Here is a 26,033-nt window from a genome sequence, read left to right on the forward strand (position 1 = left end):
TCACAATATCGTTACATGACGTCACTATTCAGCAAATTTCCAAGATTGTGATTGGTGGAAATATTCGCAATGATGTTCTATTCATTCTCCGCGCACGCTTGATGACGTCACATGTAAGCACGTGCTGTGCACCATCTGTACACACGATTTTTATAAATTTTGGTTTTTTATAGCTGCTCTTTTTACGAGGCGTTTACGATGAATTGTCGTCGAGGTTTCTCGATTTTATTTGTTATACAAAAAGTGCGTAATGCTATTGAGACAGTTTCATTCTTTGAAGATGAATCCGTTGTTAAGAAAAAATGATACCGTACAGATTTTTGCGACTACAATCGCATTATACGTAATAATTTCAAGTCCTCTCTTTTATAATTTATCTTGGTGTTAGCTGGATTCAAAAAATATTTTTCAGCAGTCCTAAAACGATCTATAATCCTAACGAGGGATCAAATGCCATTTAGCTTACGTCAAACGAATGCCGGTATTTACCACCATATGCACGCACGCGTTCCAGAGTTAACGGCTTTCATTCATTCTACTAAGACTTTTTGGGTTTAAATCTACTTAGAATTTAAAAAATAAAATAACGTGCAAAAGTTACAATTTGATATGATTTCAGAATTTCAACTTCTGTCAGAAAATGTCGAAAATCTAAATCACTTCATGGAACAGATTTTTAAAAATTCCCGGGCAAAACACTGGTAATTTTCCACTGAAATTTCTAGCAGCTAAATAACCGCCATCTACGATGGAGAGCGGCCGATGCCCGATCCATGCCAATCGGTCTTTCTTAAATTGACGGCTTTGCCATTTGTACGCACACGTGAGCCATCAGTTTGTTAACGCCGCATTTTGCCACATATAATTAGGTATTTATCAGCAAATATACATTTTTCAGTAAAAAAATTAGTCATTCTATCATAGTCGATAAAATAACTAAATTTCAATGCGTACAATCCAAGTTAACGGATGTCATTCGGGTCGTGTGAAATACCTGTAATCTTTTGTCTCAGCTGGAAGCCACGCACGTTTCTTGAATTTTGAGCAGAGATTTGAGTAATAATTTTATCCTCCCAACATTTAATACCATTAAATTATTTGAACTATTGAAGTGACAGATGGTTAACCTATAAATTACATAACTTAGAAAGTTTGTAGGAAATAAGAAATAAACGTCAGTTTCATAACCGTGAAAATTCATGAATCTAAGTGGGTTTGTACAAAAAAAATTTCAGTTAAAATGCCGTCCGACGCAAAAAAGAAGCAGCAACAAAAAAAGAAGGATGCAGCTAAGGCTAGGCAGACCGGCAAAAAGGCTACTCCTCAACAGGGAAAGCCTGGAGATGATAGCAAAGAACAGAGCCCTGTAAGTGGAGAGCTGCAAAACGGATCCAATGGAACGAGCATCAGTGCTGAAGGTGACTTATAAATATACCCCTAATTTATCATTTTTATTTTCCAAACGGTCATCCCTGAATTGAGCTATTCATTATTTTCTCATCCAAACTGTGCCACAAAAAGTCTTTATATGTTGACTAAGTGGTATGCTGAATTTTACAGCATTTATATGAGATGCAACCCTGAAATAGCTATTATCTAATTCACAAAACACTCCTCTTCTTTCACGTCTGCAGAGGCTTTGTGCATGAAGTTGGAATCTGATGCACGCCTCAATGCTGAAGCTCGTTCGTGCACTGGATCACTGGCTTCACATCCTCGTAGTCGTGACATCAAGATATCTAATTTTTCCATAACCTTCCATGGTTGCGAGCTCCTACAGGATACAATGTTGGAGTTGAATTGCGGTCGGCGTTACGGTTTACTGGGTCTAAATGGCTCTGGTAAATCGACCTTGCTCTCCGTTGTCGGTAATCGAGAAGTTCCCATTCCTGATCAAATCGATATCTTTCATTTGACCAGAGAAATGCCCGCTAGTAACAAGACCGCTTTACAATGTGTTATGGAAGTCGATGAGGAACGTGTTAGACTTGAAAGATTGGCAGAGGAATTGATTGAATGTGACGAGGAAGATGCACAGGTAATACATGAATCTCAGAAATCCTGTCAAGATGACGTTAATTGGAATATGGATAGATACAGATGGAATATTCCACTAGAATTATGATTTATCCAAAGCACAGATTTCAGTAATATCTTTACTATTACAATTGGCAGGAACAACTGATGGACGTTTACGAAAGGTTAGATGACATGAATGCAGATACGGCTGAGGCTCGTGCTGCTCACATTCTGCATGGTCTGGGCTTCAGTTCAAAAATGCAGCAAACTCCAACCAAGGACTTTTCTGGAGGCTGGCGCATGAGAATAGCTCTCGCTAGGTAAAACTTTACTAGAGTTGAAATCATTCAAAGATTTGATATGATTAAAATGTTAAAAGGGGTTTACACATTTGAAAAGCAACATTTTACATTACCACAACTATGGACTGTATCAGTTTGAAGATACCAATCTTAAAGTTCATGAATATTATTACAGATCCGAGTTTTACTGTTTTGTTATTAACGAAATTATATTTATATTATTAGAGCGCTTTACGTGAAACCACATCTGCTGCTGCTGGATGAACCTACCAATCATCTCGACCTCGATGCTTGCGTGTGGCTTGAAGAAGAACTAAAAACGTACAAGAGAATTCTTGTCATCATTTCCCACTCTCAAGATTTTCTCAATGGCATTTGCACTAACATCATTCACGTCAATAAAAAACAGCTCAAGTATTACGGTGGTAACTACGAAGCTTTCGTGAAAACCAGGTAAATGTCATACTTCGTACACAATATGAATACATACAACAAAGAATACAGTATGATGCTGGACAAAAAATATTATAATTTGTTTCAACCACTCATACGTTTTCTTCTCTAATGTAACGTTATTCTTCGAAATGTAGAATGGAGTTGCTGGAGAATCAAGCCAAACAGTACAACTGGGAGCAAGATCAAATAGCGCACATGAAGAACTACATTGCTAGATTTGGTCATGGATCAGCAAAGTTGGCCAGGCAAGCACAGTCCAAAGAAAAAACTTTAGCTAAAATGGTTGCCCAAGGTTTAACTGAAAAAGTGACTAGCGATAAGGTTCTCAACTTTTACTTTCCCTCGTGTGGAGGCATTCCACCTCCAGTAATCATGGTGCAGAACGTTAGTTTTCGTTATACTGACGACGCACCATGGATTTACAAGAATTTAGAGTTTGGAATAGATCTTGATACAAGACTTGCTCTGGTTGGGCCTAACGGTGCTGGCAAAAGTACATTACTTAAACTTTTGTATGGAGAAGTAAGTTTCATTCTGTACTCTGTGTTAGATAAGATATATTGCTTAAATTACATGTAAATCAGACGCTCTAAAACTTTGTTTGAACACATTATAAGACAACGTATTTTAACTGTTAGCAATAGAAATATGCACTTTTCATCGCCAATATTTGTTACGAGAAATCAAATGTCATGTCATTCAATTTACACTTTCCAGTTGGTGCCCAGTAGCGGCATGATTCGTAAAAACAGCCATCTCCGGATTGCCAGGTACCACCAACACTTACATGAGTTATTGGATCTGGACCTATCACCTCTAGATTACATGATGCAGGCTTTCCCTGACGTCAAAGAACGCGAAGAAATGCGGAAGATAATCGGTCGATACGGATTAACTGGGCGACAGCAGGTATTCTAACTGTTTAATCGACCGCCTGGAACTCACTGTTATTTGTGTATTTTTTGATACCAAACGTTTTTTCTAATTGGGTAATGGCAATAACTTGTATGATTTGAAACAGGTATGTCCCATTCGCCAGTTGTCCGATGGACAACGTTGCAGAGTCGTATTCGCTTGGCTCGCCTGGCAAGTTCCGCATCTCCTACTACTTGACGAGCCAACCAATCATCTTGATATGGAAACGATTGATGCTCTGGCAGATGCAATTAACGACTTTGATGGGGGAATGGTCTTAGTGTCCCATGACTTTAGACTAATTAATCAGGTGCGTTTATACTTAGTGACAATTAAATAGTTTGTTATAATCAGGTTCTCCGATTATATCTCATTTTATTATTTTTTTTTTTTTTTCAACAGGTAGCGGAAGAAATTTGGGTGTGTGAAAATGGGACGGTAACAAAATGGCAAGGTGGCATCTTAAATTACAAAGAACACTTGAAGACCAAGGTGTTGAAGGATAATCAGAAAAATCAAAAAGAATTTGCTAATAGAGGCAAATAATTGATGTTATTCTGAAAACCATTTTATTCCTTTTATATTGCACCCCCAATTATATAGAAATTTTACCGAAAAATAAACTTGCCTGCCATCTTAAATTGGTGCTGCTGTGTAGCACGAAGATGGCTTGAGCTATCTTAGCTAATTTATTTAAAACGATAAATCAGTAATAACTAATTACAATGACCTAATTGATTAATTAACAGAAACCGTTGCCCTTTGGGATTAAATCCCTATGGTCTCAGAGATTGTAATTTGAATCTAATTATTGAATATTAATAAAATACTTGAAAGAATATGGTAATTAGTAAAAACTCACAATATCCTTTTTCATTCGTTTAACATTGCAGTAACAAATTTTATACATTAGATGGAATTTTTTAAATTTTTTTCAAAAATATTACGTTGTTTACTCGTCGTTTGATGTGGATTAGTAAATACAAAATATATCTGTGAATACAAGTGTAAATGTATGGCTTGTTTCTTGATATGCATGTATTAACAAAAATAGAATCATTGCGCCGCAACATATACTGGTTTATTCCAGTATTAGGTGCATATTTAAATAGAAATATCTCAAACTTCAAAATGATGTACAATGTAGCAATATAGATATATAAGTAATAACAATGCATTAGTCAGCCATAGTGAGCCACTCTTTTATTGACGTATAATAGATTTCGTTCCAATATTGTTATAATCTGTGGCACTGACGGCTGAGTTGAAATTATCTACCACGTGTTTGCGAGATAAATTTCCGGGCTCGAAATGATATTAGATTATTTTTAATGAATCAGGTTGATTCGGTTAACTACAGATTCCAATACTTGAAACTTCTCGGGCGAATATCATTCACGAAACGTCGTGTAGCTTGACAGAATCATTTGAATAGATAAAAATTAACATATTTACAAAGGTCAAGTAGAAACAGAATTCTCTTTGTAGATCTGTCAAGTTTCTTTCGTAAATTGTTCGTATAAACGCACCATATATATATTGTAGTAAAATCGTATAAAAATTTGATTGCGCATTTATATAAATATATGACATACATAAATATAGTCTATTTTATAATCTAAAAACCACAAAATATCTTCATAAAACATCAACAATGAACAGGAGTTTCAAAAATTGAAAATACTTTGAGGTTTTGGAAGTTAATCATATTACTTGGAATACATATACAAATGAAACATATTGTCTTGGTGTAAGAGGGCAGCGAATCATACGATAAAACTATGCCGCTTCAAAAATTGAATGGTGACTCACAGCTTTGATATATCAACTGTAAATATCACGAAACGGAATTCATAGTTTTAGTTATCATTTTAATCTGTGAAATAAACAAGAGGATTTGACCCTCCATACTTGCATTTTAAAGGTAGAAAAATTCCCCATGTCAAGACAAAACTTCTCGCTCTTGCTGATCAACATTTATGGAAGCTTACACTGAGGTAGACGCTGGGATGGCACAAGCTGCTTCCTGTGCCAGTGCGGCTTCCCGTAAAACTAAGAGATGTAAATCCATGTCACTGAGGGCCTGATCGATAAATGCCAACTTCCTTGCCTGACTTTTCGGTATTCCATGTTTCGTAACGAGGGCCAAGTTGGTGACTGCTAAAACTAGAGCTGCTACTCTTGCTTCCAGTAAACGAGCATCTAGGGGTGGGTAGAGGCTACGTACAACATCATCAACCCTTGGTGGTATGCGTCTGGCAACCTAAATTGGAGTAATAGTGAGCTTGAATTTTAATCTAAATTATTATACATATGTGTGTATAGGTTTGAAATTTTTTTATCTTTTTCTTTGGTTTCAACTTACGTCTACAATTTCGAGAGGTACTGTGTTGCTGTTTACTGTTCCAGCAATTTTGGTCAAACTCGCTGCCAGGGAATGGCATGATCTTAGCACTGCTATACACGGTGGAGCCAAACCAGTCGCATCGTCAACCCACCTTTAAATGATCAAAGATAATTATACTTCAGGACTAAGTCTAATTCATCCAATTATCAAAAGCTGAGTTTCACCTCTCCGCATTAACCAGCCATTCTTCGCCCTCCCAAGCATCCAAACTCAGAGCTCCACCATTTTCGCTTTCCAACAAATCTGAATTCAAATCATGGGAATCCTTCTGTTTCTGAAAATATTACATCAGTTTCGTTATCAAAAAATATATTTTGTGATCACCTACAAAGCTGAAGACTTTGATGATGAAACTAATCCAAGAAAGCTATGAAAGCGGTATCTTGCTTATCGGTAATAATATTCAAATAAAGGATGCAATGCAATATGTGGCATCCAAGTATATCGAAACTGTACAGAGCATGAACAGAAATGGTTCAATTTTTCTACTGGAAGGCCATTGGTATAACGTTACAAATAGCTTGGAAGTAAGTGAATAATTTCACCGTTTTATAAATAAGGATGCAAAATAATACAGGCTACGACCACTGAGCTATTTACCTAAGTATATAAAGTTGTATAAATGGCAAACTTACATGATAGCATCGTTGTCTTCTACAAATGACTAACAAAACGAGAAGCGCGCCAAGAAAAACAGCAGCAAGAGCACCAAGGGCGACTGCAACAACCGTCTCCATACCAGCCATGCTCCCAACCGGTACCGAAGAACTCATGTTGTTGTTACGAGCTCTTCAAGCCAAGGTAATATCCAATTACTAATAAGCCTTTGTAGCCGTCTCTGCAAGGCTGCAAGCCACTTGTTGCGTGAGTAAAATACAATGTGTCATGAGATTAGGACAACTAAATAACTAACAGACTTGTACTTGTAAAAAAAAAAGAACAAACTAAGACGCGAATTAGCCACACCACTTGCCACCTCTTAATTAATTTTCAACAGTTGTTCATTTGTATACGCATCCTTGGTTTCAGTGGGAGGCAGAGACTGTCACGGGCTTTATACTGTACACACATACTACTTTCAACTGGTCATATGTGATTTCAACGTGTGTGAATATCTCACTGATTGTCAATAGCTTTCATGCAATTATGTGCATCTAGGCGTGCAAGTCGTGTATGGTCAATCACACGGATGGATTAAGGAATGCTGTTAATCGTTACACGTTTGCTGCATCAGATTCATTGCATCAAGCTGGATAAATTCTATATTTATTCGTTATACGAATTTAGAGGTACGACATACCAGCGTCTGTGCAGTTGGGCACGATTTGTCAGAAACACGAATACATGTACGGTACTAATTGAGTGAACTACTTGTTACAATATTTTTGACAGAAACAGATCATTCGCGATTTCATGAGGCAGCAGTCATTCCTTAGATCCGAAAATTTGCCCTGAAATGACGTGGCTTCGGTAAAAATTATACAAACATCATAACAAAAGAACTTTTCTAAAATATTTGACAAGTCAATATGAAGATTGTATTTCAGTTGATATGTCCGTTAAATTTTCGGATAGAGTGCGACACTATCGGTTTTGTATGTCCCCCCCCCCCCCCCCCCCCCCTTATTATTAGATGTCGCCTAACTCATCCCTAAAAACTCTCGCATTCGGAATCTTCGGAATTCGTGAAGCAGTGTGGTACATACCTCGAGTTCATGGATTGTTTAATTCAGTTTCAAATAAATTCCACATTTATCATACACGTAGCGTAGTTGTCAAGAGATTTCTTGATAATCCCACTGAATAAAATTCCTTCCTTTCAAAAGCGAGAAGCACATAAAATTGCAACTGTCATGTCGTCATGGGAGGCGTGACGAGCCTTACGTCTGTCGGATTATAGTATTTAATCAAAGGTAATACTGAATACACGCAAACATGACTGACCTGATGAAAAATCTCGGTTCCGATGACTTTAATCCAGAAAAATGTAAGTTCTTCTACTTTTGAATAGATTTTAAGCAATATTCTTATATGCTAATACAGGTTATGTTCTCAAATGAGATAGAATCATGAAATGAAACGATGCGAACAATGCTCTATTCAATAAGTGAACCAATACAATACGTTATTTATTTAAAAACTTTCCGCCGTATTTAACAAATTACTTGAATCTAAAAATAAGGTCCTCATTTGCTGTGCTGTTAATTAACAGAATTTAGTGCATTTACATAATATACGATTATCAATTCTACTACTCACGTGTAGTTTATTTCGTCTATTACAGTTGTCAAAGAGTTGAGCAGTCAGTGCGTCGGCGTGGACGAGCTGAGACAGCAGAGGGCAAAGATTCAAATACTCGCTGACAGCACGTCGGCACAATTGAAAAAAAATGTTTACCAAAATTATATGCAGTTTATCGAAACAGCCAAGGAAATATCTCACTTGGAAAGCGAAATGTATCAGTTGTCACAATTACTGGGAGAACAACGATCACTTTTGGGAACTCTTGGTGCTATCGGTGCGACTGGGGTTGTTTTTGATGAGAACATAGAAACTCAAAATGGGGAATCTCATAATGCTGGTAGCAAAGAAGAGGAACAAAAATCGAAACTGATTCAACTACTGGAGAATGTTGAAGGTGCCATGGTCAGTTTCAAATTAAAATAAAAAATTTATTAAATCATTGTTCATTATTATATTAGATGCAAATCGAATTATTTTGTCAGCTATATTTCAATCAATTTGGTAAGATTGTATCACAATTTCTATGTAAGACAGATTATTCACCACTTTCTTACATCCACAACTTATGGTATATTATTGGATGAAACGCATTTTCTGATAGCTGATTTTTAGTAGTATCTATTTTTGATGGAAGTTTGGTATCAGAAAAAATCTAGAGACTCAAATCTAAGCTGAAACATTTCACTTGTGATATCTGAAACCTTTCTTATTACAGAGCTTGGTAGAGACACCAGGTCGGATTTGTTTACACGAAGGATCTCTGCTTGAACTTGACCCATTGGAAGGAACACCCCTGAAAAGGATTCACACCTATTTATTCAACGACGTTCTAATGATCGCCTCATGGTTAGCCACTGGTGGAAGGCGTGGCCCACCCAGATATAAAATGCAAGCTGTTTATGATTTGCAGAGTTTAGCCGTTGTCAATGTTAGAGATCTAGGAACTGTCAAATTAGCCTTCAAACTCTTGGCTTTTCCTGATACGAGGGTCTTTCAGTGTGCGACAGCAACAAGCAAGGTTATTAGCAGACCTATTTTTCCTATTACGCAGTCCGATAGTAACTTTGTAGTTGAAACACGAATATATTAAACTCTCCAAGATTTTGGAATATATTTTCATGCTTTGTACGTTTTTGCAGAAAGAATGGTTGGATAAATGTGAACAAGCTAAAAAAGCAAGACTAGTGCAAGAAGATCAAACTAAATCAGTTGATAAGGATAGAAATCTAAAAGATGAACACATAGCACCATCTCGCTCAATGTCTCTAGATTCAAACACAATAGGTAAGTTTCAGTAAGTAGAGTTTCGCATTTTAGGCGGTATGTAAGGATATTACGTAAAAATTAATGATCGTAATTGTAACCAGGCACGGAAGATAGTCCGGAAGCAGAGGGTACCGAATCTCTACCCGAATGGTTGTTAGAAGTTGCCGAGGACCTAGATTCTTGTATAGCACAACGTCATTTTGAAGAAGCTTACAATTTGTTAGAGAAAGCAAGATCTTATCTGAGCGAAGCTCAAACAACGCCTGTATTAGTTGGTATCAAGGCTAAAGTTGACGATAGAGCACAGTCTCTGGTCGACGTTCTTACCAAAGAATTGGAATTGAGTTCTGAAGCAAAGTCACTTCAAGGGGGAGGCCTGAGGAGTGCGAGAAGAGCTGTAAGATTATTAATTCAGTTGGATCAAAGTGTCCAAGCTTGTCAACTGTTTTTAAGATTATGCAATGCTGCACTGAAAGCTCAATTGAAACGAGTTAAAAGAGAAGGCCCCACAATACCTTACGTCAAACAGCTGAGCGCCATCGCCTTTAGCAACGTGGCTGAAATGGCTAGAGAGTTTTTACGTATTTTCCCAAATTCTGCGAATTGCACTTCTGGTAAGGTAAAATACACTAGATCACATTTAAACCTGTCCAGTACATCACGTATGTTGAAGAATTCAATGAAGCTAACCAATAATCACATCTTTTACAGCTCTGGTAGTCTGGTGTGGTCAAGAGGTCAACCATTTAACGTCACATTTGATTAAACAAGTTTTCATACCACAAGTTTCTACGAACACGCTTGCAGAATGCATTGTGGCTGTAAGGAGCCACTGCGATCAGGTAATTATGGTCACAGCAATTGTTAAGCGTTTAATTACAGTAATATACTATTGAAATTGAATACAGAAGTCGTTTGTTCTTATCAATAACTTCATATGTAGCTGACGCAGCTGGGTATAGATCTTCGCTACCAATTGGATGGCCATCTCAGAACTCCATTGGTTAGAGCTCTGCAAGATGCTGGCGAAAAGTACGTTGACGCGATTAAGGTTCGGGCAGCTGAGGATACTTGGCGCCCGTCCAATCAGTCTAGCCAAAACCTCCAGAAGCTTATGACAGAGCTTGAAGATCTCGGAATTGGTGTTCCATTGTCTTACATGACAAGTGAAACATGGTTATCACTGACAAGTAATACACTGGCATTCTCAAGACTGTACGTTGGATTACTTGAGGATTGTCTTAGCGTTAATACACCAGAATTGATGATAACCATAGACAGTGTTCTTGTATCTGTAATGCGAGCTCAAGTACAACACCTTTTGGCATCTCTAAGTAATCCAAAATTTAAACAAGAGGTAATAATTAGTGATCGTCACTACTTGAGGATTGATCACGAATGTCTAATCAATATGATTTACTGTTACAGAGAAAAGTGGTGGAAGATAATGCAGTTTATATCAGAGACATTGTAATTGGTAGAGGACTTGAACTTTACCAAAGTGCGACAGCAAGACCATTTACAAAGCTAGTCACGTTGAAAGATCAAATTGTCTTCGAACCTGTTGCCGCAACGAAGCCTAGACCTGCGCCAAGAACAGCAGTTACAAAGTACTCGACTACAGAATATATATGACTCATTTTTCACTTGTAAGGTATGTCAAATTTTATATTAATATATATGTAAAATAAAAATTTAAAACGCCTAATAATATTGAATGATTGTAATTATTTGTCTTGGTAAGTATTGTATGCTTGTATGTGTAATGAATAGTTTCACGACGCTAAAAACGCATCTACCATTTCTACAAAATGTTTTTCTTCTAATTATATTTATCAGAAAGAAACGAGAAATTGAACTATTATTATATCGCATTATCAGTGCTTCCAGAGGTACAAATGGATAACGAGAAAAATTGGTATAAAAAGTCTTGACGACATATTTTTTGCAAACTTTAGTAATATTCGAATTTATGGAGTAACAATACATGTACGTGTGAAGGAACTTATGCAATAAAGAACATACTCTCGGACATGAATAATTAACGAAATTATTCTTATTCACTAATCAGTCTGTCGCTGACATTTCTCCTATTTCATGTATTCTATATAACTAGAGCACTTTTTGAATCGCATACTAATTCTACAAATTTAAAACTAATACAGCATTACCTAACTCATCTTTTTTCAATTGTTAACGCTGAATGAATATTGTTTCGTATCGATTAAAGCATAGTACTAAAGTTTGTCCGATAAACACGTATTAAATTGAATTTAAAATAAATATGGAGTGCATTCCATGTAAATATATTTCGGATTCAGCTAATAACTTACCATGTGTTATGTTTAAATAACAAGCTACACGTAGATTAATAATATCATTGTCAGAAGATAATGACGATCTCTGTACAAAATTGGTGCACAGGTTACTTTGCAATCGGGACTTGATTAATCACATGTGGCATCTTGAAAGAAACGGAATAAAGCTCTGTAGTTTATCCGTAGTATTTCAATGCCAATGAATGATTGTGATTCATCTAATGTACGATAACTAATTGTATTAGAACAGAAAAATACTTATTACCTATTTACAGTTTAGCAGTGCAATTAATTTCACTTTACAACATAATTATTCAACTAAGCTCACGTCATTGAGGGACATTTTCTTCTTCTGGTTCCAATGCTTGATTTGCTGGTTCTTCAGTCTTCTTCTTTTTCGCACGAATATCTGCTAGAGTTTCCTCAATACTTCGCTGATCTTTTTTGTTTTCACTTGGGACTGAAAAAAGAATCGAGGTGGTATAAGAAAAATTTTCGTTGGTGAACCACGAGCATGATGCTGGGCAAAGTAACTTGAATAGTTGAATAAATTTTTACCAAATCCATAACTACGATTAGTTTCAGTTTTTCTGGCTGCTTGTAAGGCAGCTTCTTCTCCAATCAGATGCTTATACTTGTCTTTATAATTGGTTATCGGTACAAATTCTTGTTTTCTCTTCCTAGATTTGTTTGCTTCCTCATCTTCTTTAGCTTGTCTCTCTCTTTCCTCGTTTAATCTCTTGGCTATTTCCTCATTCCATTCTTCTCCTCTACGCAATGCATTTAAGTGGTCTTCGGTTGGAGCATATTCCCTTTTAAATATTATTATATATCTATCGACTCCCTCCATCCCAAAAGAATATGCTAATACATTGGCGACTTCTGCAACATCGTGTCTGAAAAACAACGGTTTCTCAATATAGAGTTAATTTCTAGCTTTTCATATTTTTTGGTGGAAACAATTTTCAGACTTGAAAAAAAGATTGAATTGAGAGAGTAAAAGTGGTCTTGGTTACTCAAAGTGTAATACATATAATGATTGGGGCGCGAAATAAATTAATAAATTATTTACATAATGCTTCTGTAGACCTGTTCCATAGGTTGAAATTTACATTCTCGAGCCGCACCATTTTGCAGAAATTTATTTATCTTTTCTTCAACCTACAAACAGAGTAAAATATCTACAATCATGGTCAAGTGTTTTTTGGAATATCGTAATTGTATCACTCAGGATCATTCGTCATACCTTTTCTCTAAACACCTTCAGTTTTTCCGCTTCCACTATTTGACGTTTCTCAATTTCTTCTCGTTGCTCTATAAAATGTGTAAAATTGATTTCATTAAATAAATGGTACACTTATTATACGTGGTAATTGTTTAATCGTTATCGTAACTTGTTTGAAGAGTGAAAAAAAAAAAATTTGCAGAAAGGAAGGTTATGTACGAAACTGACTTTTCATCAATGCTTTCTGCTTATCGCTCACACTCGGTGGCTTATCCATTGAATTTAAAATTGAGCCAAGCAGATCCATGGTTCTCAATTAATCAATCAATTCCGAAATCACGGTGTTAACTATTAATTTATTAATCTTGTCTGTTCGATACGAAGAATGTATGTAATAGTCACGCACTCTTCTTATCATAAGCGCAATGCCAAGCGCAAAGTCAAGCAAAGCAAAGTCGGAATCTGTCGGTAAGGTAGTGTAAAAAATTATCCGTTACAGGCAGTTTTTAATTTCGCTAACTGATGGCGTTCTGGTCGACCAGATGTCCGTTGAAGTTTCAGTTTGAATTTAGTTTAAAAGGCTGAGATAGAAAGAGCAACAAGAACAAACATCGTCACGTTCGCGTGAACGTTGATCGTTGGTTTTCGTCGCGTAATCGAATTAATTATTCAAGTTTAAATGCCAATAATCAACGGATTAGGCGACGTTAATCTACTGTTACTTTACTTTAAACAATAAGTGGTGATCGGCGTGTGTGCTCAATATTTTGTCTCGAACAAATAGGTGCTTCTATTTTAGTCACTGAGTGAGAAATGTTACTCAATTCTGTAAGTTCTTGGCACTAAATAAAAATACCTCATTTTCTCGTTATTCGGGAAGTAATTATACATTGTCAATTGACCGTCACACGAATGTGTCGAGACTCCGAAACGTAACGTCCGTTTAGCACACTTTATCTTATTACTTCAATCTTTAAGGCGTTCACTGATTCTGTAAAAAGTATACAGGTGTATGTTTATTTATTTATTTATTTATATATTTGCATATTTATTTTAAGTGACAGTTGACCTATCCGCAGTCTTATCTATCCGGGAACTTGACGCTTGTGATAATTTCAGTGCATAGGTTATAAGTTGTCAAAGTTTCGTAAAAGTTCATTCCACACTTTGGCAATTTCTAGCCAACTGTAAACAAATTCTGAAGAAACAGTTGAACAACGTTTTTCTTTAAACCTCTGATACCAGATTTGTATATTTTTATTTAAAAATGAGACAGTCGTGTTTCTTTGTTGTACTTTTTACCGTCTTGACGTACCAAGATGGAAATGCTTCGATATATGATTGGGTCTGGAGTAAAAATTCCGAGGAATCAAATGATGTCGTGCCATCGGATGGCATTCCCTTGGTTTCCATCCCTTATGAATCCATGACGGAAGATGAAAAGTTTCTCCAGGAGGCAGCAAAGTTTTCAGAAATTCAAGTTTCCTCAGCGCTGGATACTTGTCAGCACAAAGTCGTCATGAAAATAAAAACGTCATGCAGTGACATGACTGAGGAAGAACTTGCTAAAATGAGCGTCAGCTTATTGAATTGTCAGTCTGCTGCCGAAGGGAGAAAATTGTTTCCGTGCACCGAGGAAATGGTAATATGATTTAATTTATTTTGAGCAATAAGAAATTCAATAGATTATGATTTTCTTAGAAATTATAAAATTGAATGATTTCGTTCATGCAAACTGTTACGGCATTTGTATTTTTTTGAATTTCAAGCAAGTAACTTGTGTGTAGCAATTCGATTCTGCCTCCGCACAAAAAAAAAAAAAGAAGAAGAAAAACGTGTTCAGAAATGTAAAAGAAATTATCTTCCATAATAATGAAACAATTCAAGGAAATAATTGTAATTTCCTAGATTAATTGATTTTATTTCCAATGAAAAATGGTCAACTGTGAATAATTGATTTCTTTTACTCATTTAAATTAGGCATTTTTATTGTGGCTCCATCCCATACCCAAATAGTCGGGGATATATTTAGGGGTATATTAGTATTCCCAGAGTATAGGACAATGACGTTTTGTACTGAGGGCTGGTTGCAAGCGTGTTTAGACTTGCACATACCTCCCCAGTCCCATTCCCCTCTCTATACCCACAGGCGTAAATTTAAACCCGTGCAGACCTCCTGGAAGGTTTAGTTCTCATTTGACTTTGGATCTATTTGCTTGCTTGTGCCTGTATGGTCTTGTGTTAATTCTTACCATATCAAAATTTTTACATAACAGAGAGTTTCGTTATTGATATTTTTCTTCGTTTGTAATTCAGAGAAAAAAAACAATCAGTAAAGAACATTAACAGTGTTTACCGCCATTTAGCAGCTGTACTCGTAGCTTCGTGTACTGTGCTGAACTCTTGATGAGCTTGAGCCAAGCATCTTAGACTAAGTAAGTATTTTATTTTTTATATCTATTCCTAGACGCTAAGACAATGCACGACGGAAATGGATCCAGATATGTGGAACGCGTATCACTTAATGAGCAACAGAGCAAGAGCTGTATGTTATGCAGCTAGAAATATTCAATTTCGAGCTCTGACTGAAATTACAGTAAATAAACTGATGAACACTGCGCATTCGCAAATCAAGGCGATGGGCTCTCTGAAGGTAACGAAACATATTTCTTATGCAGGAGTATTGATCATGAGGTCTTTCGTCCACGTTCTTATACGATTCAGTCATTCGATTGACCGCTCTTAACATTCACGCCTCATTCTTCGTCTCTCCTATCTAATAGACTCTTCATTTCACCTGACAATCTTTCTTCAATCAATCAAAATGGATATTCTCAGCATACCTAAAGTTATTCAACCCTCATCCTATCCCCGCGTTGTCCTAGAACATAAAAGTGAAGCTGAACCAGCCGATTCCTTAGTGCTCGGGAATAAAGAACCTCAGGAATTAAACAAATATTTTCTATCCTTATAAATCAGGAAAGTCAAGAACGTCTTGAAGAGCAAACCATAGATGCTTTGAATTCCGTTGCAACTGGCAACAAGGTTTTGCTTGAGCAACAGGAATCGTTAAAGGAAGCCCAATCCTCTGCTCATAGTCTTGTGGCCAGGAATCTTCAGATATTAAACAACGAAAAAGCTCTCATCAGGTCTGGCCATGCACAGCTACTTGCAATGACGGATGACATCAGGAAGAAATTAGGTAAGTAGTTGATACTTTTTCAGTATATTTCCATAAAACTTTTATTACTAAATCCATAGTAGATTCAAAGAAGTATAATAAAAAAATTTAAGCTCTTTTCAATTTGTTAACCATTAAAAGGTATTGTGTTCACATTACAGAGAAAGCAAGCCAGGAACTTGCCGATCACTCTACAGAACGGAATGAGAATCATCAGGAGGTTTTAGCTGATTTGAAGAATATGCAAGAACAAGCTCATCAGATTTGGGATAGAATTGAATCCAGTACCAACCATATATTAGAGCATAATATGGAGGCCGCTGAGCAATATGAGCAAACTCTGAAACAACTTGATCAAATAAACCAAACCGTTCATTTTCTGTTGGACTTGACCAATACATTGAAAACTGAAGTTGACCAAAAACTTGGTTGGATCACAAATTACATTGGCGACACTGGTGCGATTTATATAACTTTTTTTTTTTTTTTTTTATCGAAAATGCGTTGTGTTCAATTAAAATTTTCCCGAAATAATTACTGATGAATTTTTATTTTGTTTCAGGGGATCAATTTGAAAAAGTGTATCGCACCGGGCTGCACGCTATATACTTACTCATAGCCATGATTGTTGCATCTTTTTTGCAAGCACCTTTTCTAACTAGATTTACTATAATGGGTATTTTACCATTGAATCTTTTGTCATACTTGAAAGAAGGTGCCGAAGCTTCTCTCGATTTTGGCTCAATAACTGCGCTCATATTTCTAATAACTGGAAGTATGTATTTGTCTTCATACCGTATATGCAATTTTGAAGAAAATAATTATGAATGTAGAACTCTTTGACTTGAGCAAGCTATTTTAATATTTGTAAACGTAAACCAGAAATACTTTGAAAGTAATTTGCACCATTAATCATTTAGTAATATTAATTTTTTACTTCCAGTGCATTACCTGATTGTTGCAATTCATTATATACTCAGACCTAAAGACGTAGCTATAAAACCAACTACTACTGGTGTCATGCCATCGATAAATATACTGGGTGCCAATAGTACACCAATTAATTACATCAATGGTAATAATGTGAGAAGAGATGCTGCAGTAAATGATACAAAAGAATCTGTATTGTTTACTATGTTGCATAAAATTCTTGGCATCCCATCGGTACTTATTTACCAAGCGAACTCATGTAAAAGTAAGTTTTGCCAAGTAAAAATTCAGCAATCTTTGTCCAAAAAGCTTATAAGCTCTTGGAAAGAATGTTATCAACATCTGGTGCCCGAAAAAAACTAACGTTTTTTTTTTTTTTTTTTACAAAAATATGTATCCTATGTGTCTATTAACGTACAGCACGTCATCTATATCTACTATGATCTATTTCAGATAAACTTTGGTCCTGCGTACCAACCATGCCGTCTTGGGGTAGAGGTAACTCACAACTGCTTCACGAAGAAATGTCATGTTCGTATTTACCTTCAAAGAAATCTCGCGAAGAATTAATTACTGATTACACAGGACACTATCCAAATATGTCAGACGATATGTCGTCGCCTTCAATTCACGAATCACGTAATTTATTAAACGAACATTATGATAACTACAACGAAAGCGATGATCTTGTTGATGCGACAGAACTACGCCGTCGTACTACGAGAAACGGGTCGGTAACTAGAAGCAACTTTGTTTATCCACCGTCACCTTCGAGGAGGTGAGTTAAAATTTGATTCATAGCGAAAGATTCAAGCTGTAATTCATTTTGAAAGTGCGTTTGTATTGTTTAATAGGTTGGTGAAATAGGGTGGTCCAAAAAATTTCAACTTTAATCTTGAATAACTTTTGAAAGAGTTGAGTTATCGAAAAATTATAAGAGACCATTTTTGTAGATCATCATTTCCTACAAAAATATGTAGTTGATATTTATGTATGTATATTGCCTCGTCACTGAGCTACGAAATTCAGAATGCAAGTAAAATTATTTTCGCGTACTAATTAAATGGAAAATGAAAAATGGGGTTCAGGAACTACTAAATATTAACATTATGGGCTCAAATTTTAGCAGACATCTTGTTTCCTCTTCCTACAACTGTTGAAGGTGTGATGAAGACGATTTTTCTTGACCTTGATGACTTGTTGATTAATGTTATTCTTGGATATGAAGGTCACAACTCAAAACACTTTTTTATAGTGTTAACGTTTCAGCCCTGATGGGGGCCCTCCTCAGAACCAATTTATTTGAACATCTGTCACGAACAAAAATAATAAAATAATGTACAACTCCGTTATAACAAAATTAAACATAAGTGGTTTAGATAATAAGCAAGGATGTTTATGCAGATATAAATGAGAGGAATTACCTAGTGTGGGATGACACTTTCAATTACAGCAGATAGAGAACACTCTTAAGTAGTGAAAGCGTGTTGGTGAATAAATAATAAATAGAAACAATAAAAAAAAAACAAAAACCGAAGCACACTGCGATCGCGATACGTAGTTCCCAAGACTTCATCCTTGTAGTTAATTTGATAAAATAAAACACACAGCCGTTATAGGTTTAAATCAAGAGCACATTTGCACATGTGGAACGTCCAGTGTGTAGTGGGGGGAGATCGATATCGATAGTTATCAGAGCAAACGCAGAGTCAACGGGTTAAAAGGAAACCAAAATTTTGTTAAGAAGGTAAAATCGAGAGCAAGCTCAGTCGGTAATGGATAATTACAATGGTTGTATCACAGAGATGTAAATAGTACTCAGATGTTCGATGTTTTGTCTTCGGTTGACAGAATTGGGATGTGCAACAATATTGCACATTTCTAACAATAGCCTGTTGTAATACAATGGTTCAACGTCAATAATGCTGGCTTGAGAATAATTGAAAGAGTGGTCGAAATCGATGGCATGCCTTGTCAGTGCAGTATAATTTATATAATTTAAACCTATAACGGCTGTGTGTTTTATTTTATCAAATTAACTACAAGGATGAAGTCTTGGGAACTACGTATCGCGATCGCAGTGTGCTTCGGTTTTTGTTTTTTTTTTTATTGTTTCTATTTATTATTTATTCACCAACACGCTTTCACTACTTAAGAGTGTTCTCTGTCTGCTGTAATTGAAAGTGTCATCCCACACTAGGTAATTCCTCTCATTTATATCTGCATAAACATCCTTGCTTATTATCTAAACCACTTATGTTTAATTTTGTTATAACGGAGTTGTACATTATTTTATTATTTTTGTTCGTGACAGATGTTTAAATAAATTGGTTCTGAGGAGGGCCCCCATCAGGGCTGAAACGTTAACACTATAAAAAAGTGTTTTGAGTTGTGACCTTCATATCCAAGAATAACATTAATCGTTAAAGATGTGACTTTGAAAAAAAAATAGTGGATTTTTTTGATCCACCCTATTGTGTATATTGCACAATAATTGTTTTGAGCTTTACTTTTCAGCAACACACCTTTTATGACTGGTACCAGCAAAAACCAATGTGGTGCATTAACCAGAACTGGAAAACGATGCCGTTTATCTTCAAATCTTGGAGGGAATTTTTGTCACCGCCACAGCAATGGGTCTTCCTTTATGGGTGACTAAACTCCAAGGGACGTTAATACGAGTCTACAAATATAGATAATAGACAGGAATGATTCCCTCAAAACAATCGATCTTATCCTATTATGTGATAAATATTGACAGGCAGTAGTAAAATGAACCAAGTCACTGAAAGTGATGTATAAATACCAATTTTTCCGTGATCGTTTTATCTTTACAATGAATTAGTTTTTATCTTGCTCAGTAAAATCTTTAGAATATCTAAATTTACAAAATATTTTTATGTCGACTTCAACAGTTTTTCGGTTTTTATTTCATGTTTTTTTATCAATGGCATTGAACAAGTAATAATACTGACATTCATTTATCGCAACGAGGTAATACAACAAGATAGAAATAATTGGCTACGGAAATTAAAATTTGTTTTACTGAGCGATTCGTTGTTTACTTCATTTTACCCTAAGAACATCATTGAAGTTCATTAGTGAATACCGAAGCGATTGAATAGAGACGCGAATAACAAGTAATAGTTAGTCGAAAGGTGATGAGTGAAGGTTGAGGTTTAAACCGATTAAGTAGATTTTTCAAGCAGTTATCGTTTAAGAATTATAAATATTGTGTGATTATAAACGTAAATTTCATATTTGATGAGCGTAACGGAGAGTGATGTCAATAACCAATGCTACTTAGAGAAAAAGTAAATAAATAAAGTAGCGTTACCTATAATTTGTAGTCGAAAATATTCGTTGGTTAACTATAATGATTTAATCCCTAATTTTTACCAATTCGGACTTCAAATTTTTAATTAAATTATAAAGTAAAGTATGTTGATCATCTTAAGTAAGTGACAAAAAAATAAATAAATGCAAAACCTGGCCAAACTGGAATTGAGCTTATTTAAATTTTGACTATTTGTAAGTAATCCCGCCTTTAATCCACGAAACATTAATCTACTACTGTAATAACTCTTAAACTGTGTAGAATGAAAAACAAATCTTCATTAAATGGGCGAAAAGTAATTTCAAACGAGAAAGGATGCCGATCTTTATTAGCTCCTAGGATTAATACCCGAGGCAATTGTCCGTACAACAGGTCGAGCAGTGTATATACATAGTAATAAACGTTGTGTCTTGATAAAAGTATATAAATAAAACAGATGTGTTTTTCGACACTCTCAAAGCCATATTAGTTGCAGGATGCCATGTTCAACTGCGTACAAACAGCGTTGTTGGTTGACTCGAAAAAATTTTGATCCGTATCAAGACCTGCACCAACTACGAGATTGTGGAGATTACAGTAGTTCGTTCCATAGTCAAATATAACGAACCAATCGTTGGACTGTGAAGTTGCCTGTAAAAATTATTCTTCGTTGATTAAAGCGAAAACGATAATTTCCAAAATTAGATGTAGTGCAAAAAATGTAGCGATTCGATGTGGAAATAATCTTGTCTGGAAATGCAATATCGTAATTTTTACGCTTTCGATATCTTACATACATATAATATGTTGTATAAAATCGAAGTAACCACTTACCACTGCCGTGCAGCTATTGTTAGCTGTTTTTTGAAAGATCATTTTAATGCCATCGACCAACCGGATGTTTGGCGTAAGGTGCGTAGCTTTTATCGTATAATTATCATTCGGTCTTGGATCGTGAAGCTGCGATTAATGCATGTAATTCATAGTTTATCCGTTAGCAGGATTAAGTCGACAGTGTATATCTTAAAAAGCCTTCCCAGCCGCGTCACCGAGTCACTTTAACAACGTTGTGCGTATGTATGCACATTAACGCGTTTGTCGCAAAAGAAAATAAACATATCACAAGGTAAACTTTAGATCAAGTGGGGCTCAGAAATTACTTGAAACTTGCGTATCATACACTATAATTATCAAGCGCTCGGTGACGCAAATGAGTCTAACACTAAGACACGAGGTAAATTATGCTTGAAGTTAAGTGTACGGGTACTCGAGTGTTTTGAAGTCACGAAGTCACTCGAAATTTCGCAGTCCTTAAAGGAATGCCTTAGTCGATTTCCATGTTGTCGTATGTATCTCCAGAGATTGAAGTCCACGTATCTCAAACGTGCAAAAAGGACTTAACATCCCCATTCCATACACAATTCTTAACAAAAACACTCCTGGATGTTTTTATTTGACGCATAAATAAAGAAATGGCATGAATTCTACAAATTTACTATTGCAATTTCGTAAAATCCATGCCATTTCTTTATGTCTGCGTTAAATAAAAACGTAACGGAGTGTTTTAGTTCAAAATTGTGTACATAATGGAGCTGTTAAGCCTTTTTTCGCGTTCGAGATACGTGGGCTTTGATATTCGGAGATATTTATACGTCAACGTCGAAATCGACCAGGGCACCACCTTGAGTCAAGATTATCACGGAATGGTTGACTTCCTCGTTGGACCAAGATCCCGGGATGAAAAGAGACGAAGCAATATTGAGGAAATATAAAAAGCCGAAGAACTCACCGAATACAAGCACCTGGTACCTCGAGGACCGCAGCCGTGACACGTAGACCACTTGAGGATCTGGCACCGGAGTCTCTGCATCACGTATACGCATGGTTCACCGAATTTCCTGAAAGATACGACACATTCGAGGTCTCAACGGTATCAGTTGCGGAGGGTGGAAAGTATAAGCAACGATATAAAGATGGTTTTCGGTAATTTCCCAAGATTTTTATCCCATGAATATTACAGTATAGGTATAATTATACGTGTTCTCATGGCTTGAGTTGAAAAGCACCGCTGCTGCAGTGTCTAGTTGTGCGTAAATGTATATTTTTGTAACCAGAGCCAGGCCAAGAGAGCAAACATAAGCCAACCCCATGACAAACAAACGTGCGGCTCCTGCAATATCGAGTTTCCACGGAGGCCCGTTCGCTCCATGTATCCATCAAAACCTTGGTGGAGTGGTCCAGGAGCAAATCTCTTTGCCGTCCGTGAGGAGCGCCCCAAATTTTTTGGGGTGAACCGTAAAATTTGTTATCAATCAGTCCCGGGATTACGGTGAAAAATCGCTTACTTAAAAAAATTGGTGCAGTGGCTGGAGATGCGATTATGGATGTTTTAGAAGACTCCTTGCAGGCGTCGTAATGACTTATGGGTAGGTACCTACGTCATTCAATCGCCGAATCGTCGCAATTGCTTGTTTGCTGATATCCCGCGTGCTGGAGAAAGGAGATTTCTCGCCGATGGCTCGTCTATCGCCTAGTAAACGTACCACGTTACAGTGCAGGACGCGTGCATCGGGTATGGGAAGAGAGCGCTGATGAAGAAGATGGACGCGAGGATGACGAAGACGGCACCGATGCAACAGAAGCTGAAACGGCATCCTGAAGATATCCGACTCGTCGCCCGAACTTCCGGTATAACGTCTGCCGAAAAAAAATCCCTTGAATTATTTAAAAAACACGAAGTACAGTGCTCGCTTCCGTTTTCTACGTCTCAAACGATGGATGGCGTAAAAAAAATCAAGAACCAGAACCGCGCCGCAGATTAATTATCGCACGCGAGAGTGCGGCGTGATTCCCCCGTGGATTTATCGCGTGCCATATCTTTGTCGAGTCGTGGAAACTGAATAATACGTGAAAACGAACCATTACGCGAAACTGACAGAGGCTCCTCAGGCTTAAGGACTCTCTCGGTCTCATGACGAGAATACGGTGGCGGATAATCGGGCATCTGGAGGGCCGAAATCCGCTGCTTGTATCGCGGCATCGCGAGCCTTTTTTATACGTCGGCACTTCGAAACGGTATACTTTTCTGAATGTCAGTCCATCCGTGTCGTCAACATTCTCGCCTTACTGCGGACAGAGGTAAAAATTTATTCTTCCTGCGGCACCGCTGCAATCGTGTACCAATTTCGATGATTAATATACGCTCTCGTTCCGCACCGCGAATATAAGTATAATAACACCCGGCTCTCGGACAATCTTGTTCTCCGCCTATTTTCAACGTGACGTAAATAATTCACTCCATGCTTGTTTTATCACGTTCATTTTTTTTTTTTTTTTTTTTTACTTTTATTTATACGCAATTCAATATTTTCCACGATATTTTCATACTGATCTTCGATTGCGAGTCCGGTTGCCGTGTATACAAAAAAAAAAAAAACATCCGAAAGTAATATTTTTCGATACCACTATTTTCTTCTTCTAATCGTCCAGGTAGAGGGGGGAGGGGGGAGATAATTAGTGGTCTAAATCGAGAATTTCGAGCAGATACTGCAGCAGCTTCGGCCGTCATCTTTGAATTTGTGGTGGAATTTGTTTTAGTTAAATAACTCACCGATATTCAACTTTTTACTCAAAAATGATCGTAACTAAAGTTGTAGGAAATTGAATTTTCCACAACTTTAGTCATTATCATTTTTTTTAACTTAAACCATACATTCAAGATGGCGGACGAAGATATAATGCAGAATCTGATTGAAATTCGGTATTTACACTCAGGGAAATTTTTAGTTCCGGTTCAATCATCCGGCACAATCGAAAAATATAGTTCGAGGTAGAAAATGAAAATTAGTTTTTTAGATGTTACCAGAAAGTCCAGTATCCGTTAGACTATTTTTTCTCATTACGATCACTGTTGCTATATTTTCCCGCAACTATTTATTTAGCTAAAAAAGTAGAGTAAACCTCAGAAACTGATCTTTCGTTGCAATAACCAAAAAAGGATCGACAATAGCGCAAAATGGTTAGGCGTACCTCGTTTTTCCTAATTCCAACAATATACAAACAGTTTTTTTAACGATACCTGTTTTACTGAATTTTTCTAGTTACTGTAACAAATGAAATTTTTCTCAGTGTACAATATTATTGAGTAATGATACCCCCCCCCCCAACGATTCGAGAAAGAAAATAATGGTATCGAAAAATTGACATTTCAAATGTAGATTTTTAATCGAGTGGTGCTATTATCCGCTACCATGCTAAGTCGGAGGAGGGCTTGTACATTATAGAGCTTACGAAGTGTGCCGCTCGCGTTGACGAGCCTTAGAATTATCACGTATTTGAATAGTTTCGAAAATAGAATGCGAGACGCGGTGCGGTACAAGGTATGCAAGTACGTACACCGTACGTGGGGCGAACGGTGACGACGGAGGAAATGGAAGAAATGGCGTGACGAAGTGACGAGACGACAAACCACTGCGGCGTCGCGACGTCAGTCGTCTTGTACGAAGCCGTCCCCTGACCGCCCTGAGAGTCGGGATATCTTTTCTTGACATCTCGGAACTTTGTCTCCAGTGGACGAAGCCTTGTTTCATTGATTGCGTACAGCCGTTATTACAAAAGCTCGGAACCAGTGCTCGGAGATTTTTATCCGAATGCGAATGACAGTTGTGGAGTACAATATTTGAGCCAATCGGAACCGCCGACCAATCAATTACTGTACAATGCGTCACGTTTATTGACGTTGAAAATTAGGAGCCGCATGGGATGCGTAGGTATAATAATCAGGTTACAGCGCATAAAATTTTAGGGGTGTCTAATGCGTGCCGATGAAATGCCGTTTGTCACCTCGTCCGCAGCTTAGGGGGGGTCCAGGAATATCTCTTCTTCCCGGTGACGAAAAAAGTGTAAAACAAAAAACACTAACCCGTGGGAAGATTACGTTTAGGGATTGGGATGCGCCACGAAGATGCTGCAACGCGTCGCGTGGACCCGAAACACAAATTGTTTCGGGCCAAAGAATCATGGCCGCTTAATTATGCCGTTTCTTATTTATTGCTCGATCCATTCCGGCGACGACTTTTTTGCTACTACGCTTCCTTGTTTCTTTCTCCTTCTTCTTTCTTCCTATCGTTTTTTCTACTTCAGTAATATTCTGGCAGCGAGGTAGAAATTTATCAAGAGCTGTATAATTCACTCACAGCCTCCGAACCGACGTGTCGTTAAAACTGTGCATCGAACAGGAATAAATGGAATCAACTAATCAATGATAACCAGACCACGATTACTAGGAAAAATACTCTTCGTTGTTGTTGTGGTTGTTGTTGATTTTACGAGTCACTAATTATAGACGCCTCTTTATTACGCTTTAGCGGAAAATGATATAAAGGTCGTAAAAAGCAGCCGGTATACATTCCGTCAAACACATCTCATGTATCCGTGTAGTTCGACTCTCTCAGC

The 26,033-nt window shown here is 36.9% G+C and overlaps 6 protein-coding genes and 1 long non-coding RNA gene across 16 annotated transcripts; 3 read left to right on the forward strand and 4 right to left on the reverse strand.

Annotated features, from left to right (window-relative positions):
* The first annotated feature begins 727 nt into the window (after nt 1–727).
* Nucleotides 728–4,531, forward strand: LOC124216902 (ATP-binding cassette sub-family F member 2). Of its 2 annotated transcripts, none has more exons than XM_046621995.2 (9): nt 728–869; nt 1,236–1,418; nt 1,635–2,038; nt 2,176–2,339; nt 2,547–2,774; nt 2,912–3,299; nt 3,495–3,686; nt 3,799–4,002; nt 4,095–4,531. In XM_046621995.2, exons 2-9 carry the CDS (start codon nt 1,241–1,243, stop codon nt 4,236–4,238), a joined length of 1,902 nt encoding a protein of 633 aa, XP_046477951.1. In that variant the 5' UTR covers nt 728–869; nt 1,236–1,240; the 3' UTR covers nt 4,239–4,531. The 2 variants fall into 2 exon arrangements, with proteins under 2 accessions (XP_046477951.1, XP_046477952.1); XM_046621996.2 differs by lacking the exon at nt 728–869 and adding an exon at nt 926–1,056.
* Nucleotides 4,245–7,943, reverse strand: Tmem98 (transmembrane protein 98). 6 transcript variants are annotated; one of them, XR_011176953.1, is made up of 5 exons: nt 6,735–7,049; nt 6,264–6,373; nt 6,058–6,190; nt 5,608–5,955; nt 4,245–5,520 (listed from the first exon to the last, which is right to left on the reverse strand). XR_011176953.1 is itself a non-coding variant. In XM_069135467.1 (5 exons), exons 2-5 carry the CDS (start codon nt 6,870–6,872, stop codon nt 5,680–5,682), a joined length of 657 nt encoding a protein of 218 aa, XP_068991568.1. In that variant the 5' UTR covers nt 6,873–6,945; nt 7,806–7,943; the 3' UTR covers nt 4,245–5,679. The 6 variants fall into 6 exon arrangements, 5 of the variants coding, with proteins under 5 accessions (XP_068991568.1, XP_068991567.1, XP_068991569.1 ...); XM_069135467.1 differs by adding an exon at nt 7,806–7,943 and having other exon boundaries at nt 4,245–5,955; nt 6,735–6,945; XM_069135466.1 differs by adding an exon at nt 7,400–7,656 and having other exon boundaries at nt 4,245–5,955; nt 6,735–6,945.
* On the forward strand, nt 7,233–14,606 carry Exo84 (exocyst 84). Of its 3 annotated transcripts, none has more exons than XM_046621983.2 (9): nt 7,233–7,388; nt 7,926–8,086; nt 8,384–8,745; nt 9,059–9,361; nt 9,483–9,627; nt 9,711–10,223; nt 10,321–10,451; nt 10,553–10,966; nt 11,038–11,320. In XM_046621983.2, the coding sequence occupies exons 2-9, from the start codon at nt 8,035–8,037 to the stop codon at nt 11,242–11,244; spliced, it is 2,127 nt and encodes a 708-aa protein (XP_046477939.1). In that variant the 5' UTR covers nt 7,233–7,388; nt 7,926–8,034; the 3' UTR covers nt 11,245–11,320. The 3 variants fall into 3 exon arrangements, with proteins under 3 accessions (XP_046477939.1, XP_068991561.1, XP_046477940.1); XM_069135460.1 differs by lacking the exon at nt 7,233–7,388 and adding an exon at nt 14,472–14,606 and having other exon boundaries at nt 7,946–8,086; nt 11,038–11,263; XM_046621984.2 differs by lacking the exon at nt 7,233–7,388 and having other exon boundaries at nt 7,955–8,086; nt 8,365–8,745.
* On the reverse strand, nt 11,264–13,581 carry LOC124216921 (sperm-associated antigen 7 homolog). Its single transcript, XM_046622042.2, has 5 exons — nt 13,381–13,581; nt 13,174–13,241; nt 13,000–13,088; nt 12,486–12,823; nt 11,264–12,387 (listed from the first exon to the last, which is right to left on the reverse strand). Exons 1-5 carry the CDS (start codon nt 13,457–13,459, stop codon nt 12,257–12,259), a joined length of 705 nt encoding a protein of 234 aa, XP_046477998.1. The 5' UTR covers nt 13,460–13,581; the 3' UTR covers nt 11,264–12,256.
* Nucleotides 13,596–21,109, forward strand: LOC124216899 (protein brambleberry). 2 transcript variants are annotated; one of them, XM_046621985.2, is made up of 9 exons: nt 13,596–13,980; nt 14,211–14,794; nt 15,620–15,805; nt 16,132–16,354; nt 16,495–16,791; nt 16,896–17,108; nt 17,277–17,528; nt 17,717–18,041; nt 19,781–21,109. In XM_046621985.2, the coding sequence occupies exons 2-9, from the start codon at nt 14,420–14,422 to the stop codon at nt 19,920–19,922; spliced, it is 2,013 nt and encodes a 670-aa protein (XP_046477941.1). In that variant the 5' UTR covers nt 13,596–13,980; nt 14,211–14,419; the 3' UTR covers nt 19,923–21,109. The 2 variants fall into 2 exon arrangements, with proteins under 2 accessions (XP_046477941.1, XP_046477942.1); XM_046621986.2 differs by having other exon boundaries at nt 14,398–14,794.
* Nucleotides 16,984–19,037, reverse strand: LOC138190884 (uncharacterized). Its single transcript, XR_011176954.1, has 2 exons — nt 18,688–19,037; nt 16,984–18,573 (listed from the first exon to the last, which is right to left on the reverse strand). It is a non-coding gene; the product is annotated as an uncharacterized lncRNA (long non-coding RNA).
* LOC124217337 (uncharacterized) lies at nt 20,897–23,619 on the reverse strand. Its single transcript, XM_046622749.1, has 4 exons — nt 23,516–23,619; nt 22,369–22,477; nt 21,414–21,539; nt 20,897–21,230 (listed from the first exon to the last, which is right to left on the reverse strand). Exons 1-4 carry the CDS (start codon nt 23,617–23,619, stop codon nt 21,066–21,068), a joined length of 504 nt encoding a protein of 167 aa, XP_046478705.1. The 3' UTR covers nt 20,897–21,065.
* Between the last annotated feature and the right edge of the window lie 2,414 nt (nt 23,620–26,033).

This window comes from Neodiprion pinetum, chromosome 4 (genome assembly GCF_021155775.2).
Source record: "Neodiprion pinetum isolate iyNeoPine1 chromosome 4, iyNeoPine1.2, whole genome shotgun sequence".
NCBI lineage: Eukaryota > Metazoa > Arthropoda > Insecta > Hymenoptera > Diprionidae > Neodiprion > Neodiprion pinetum.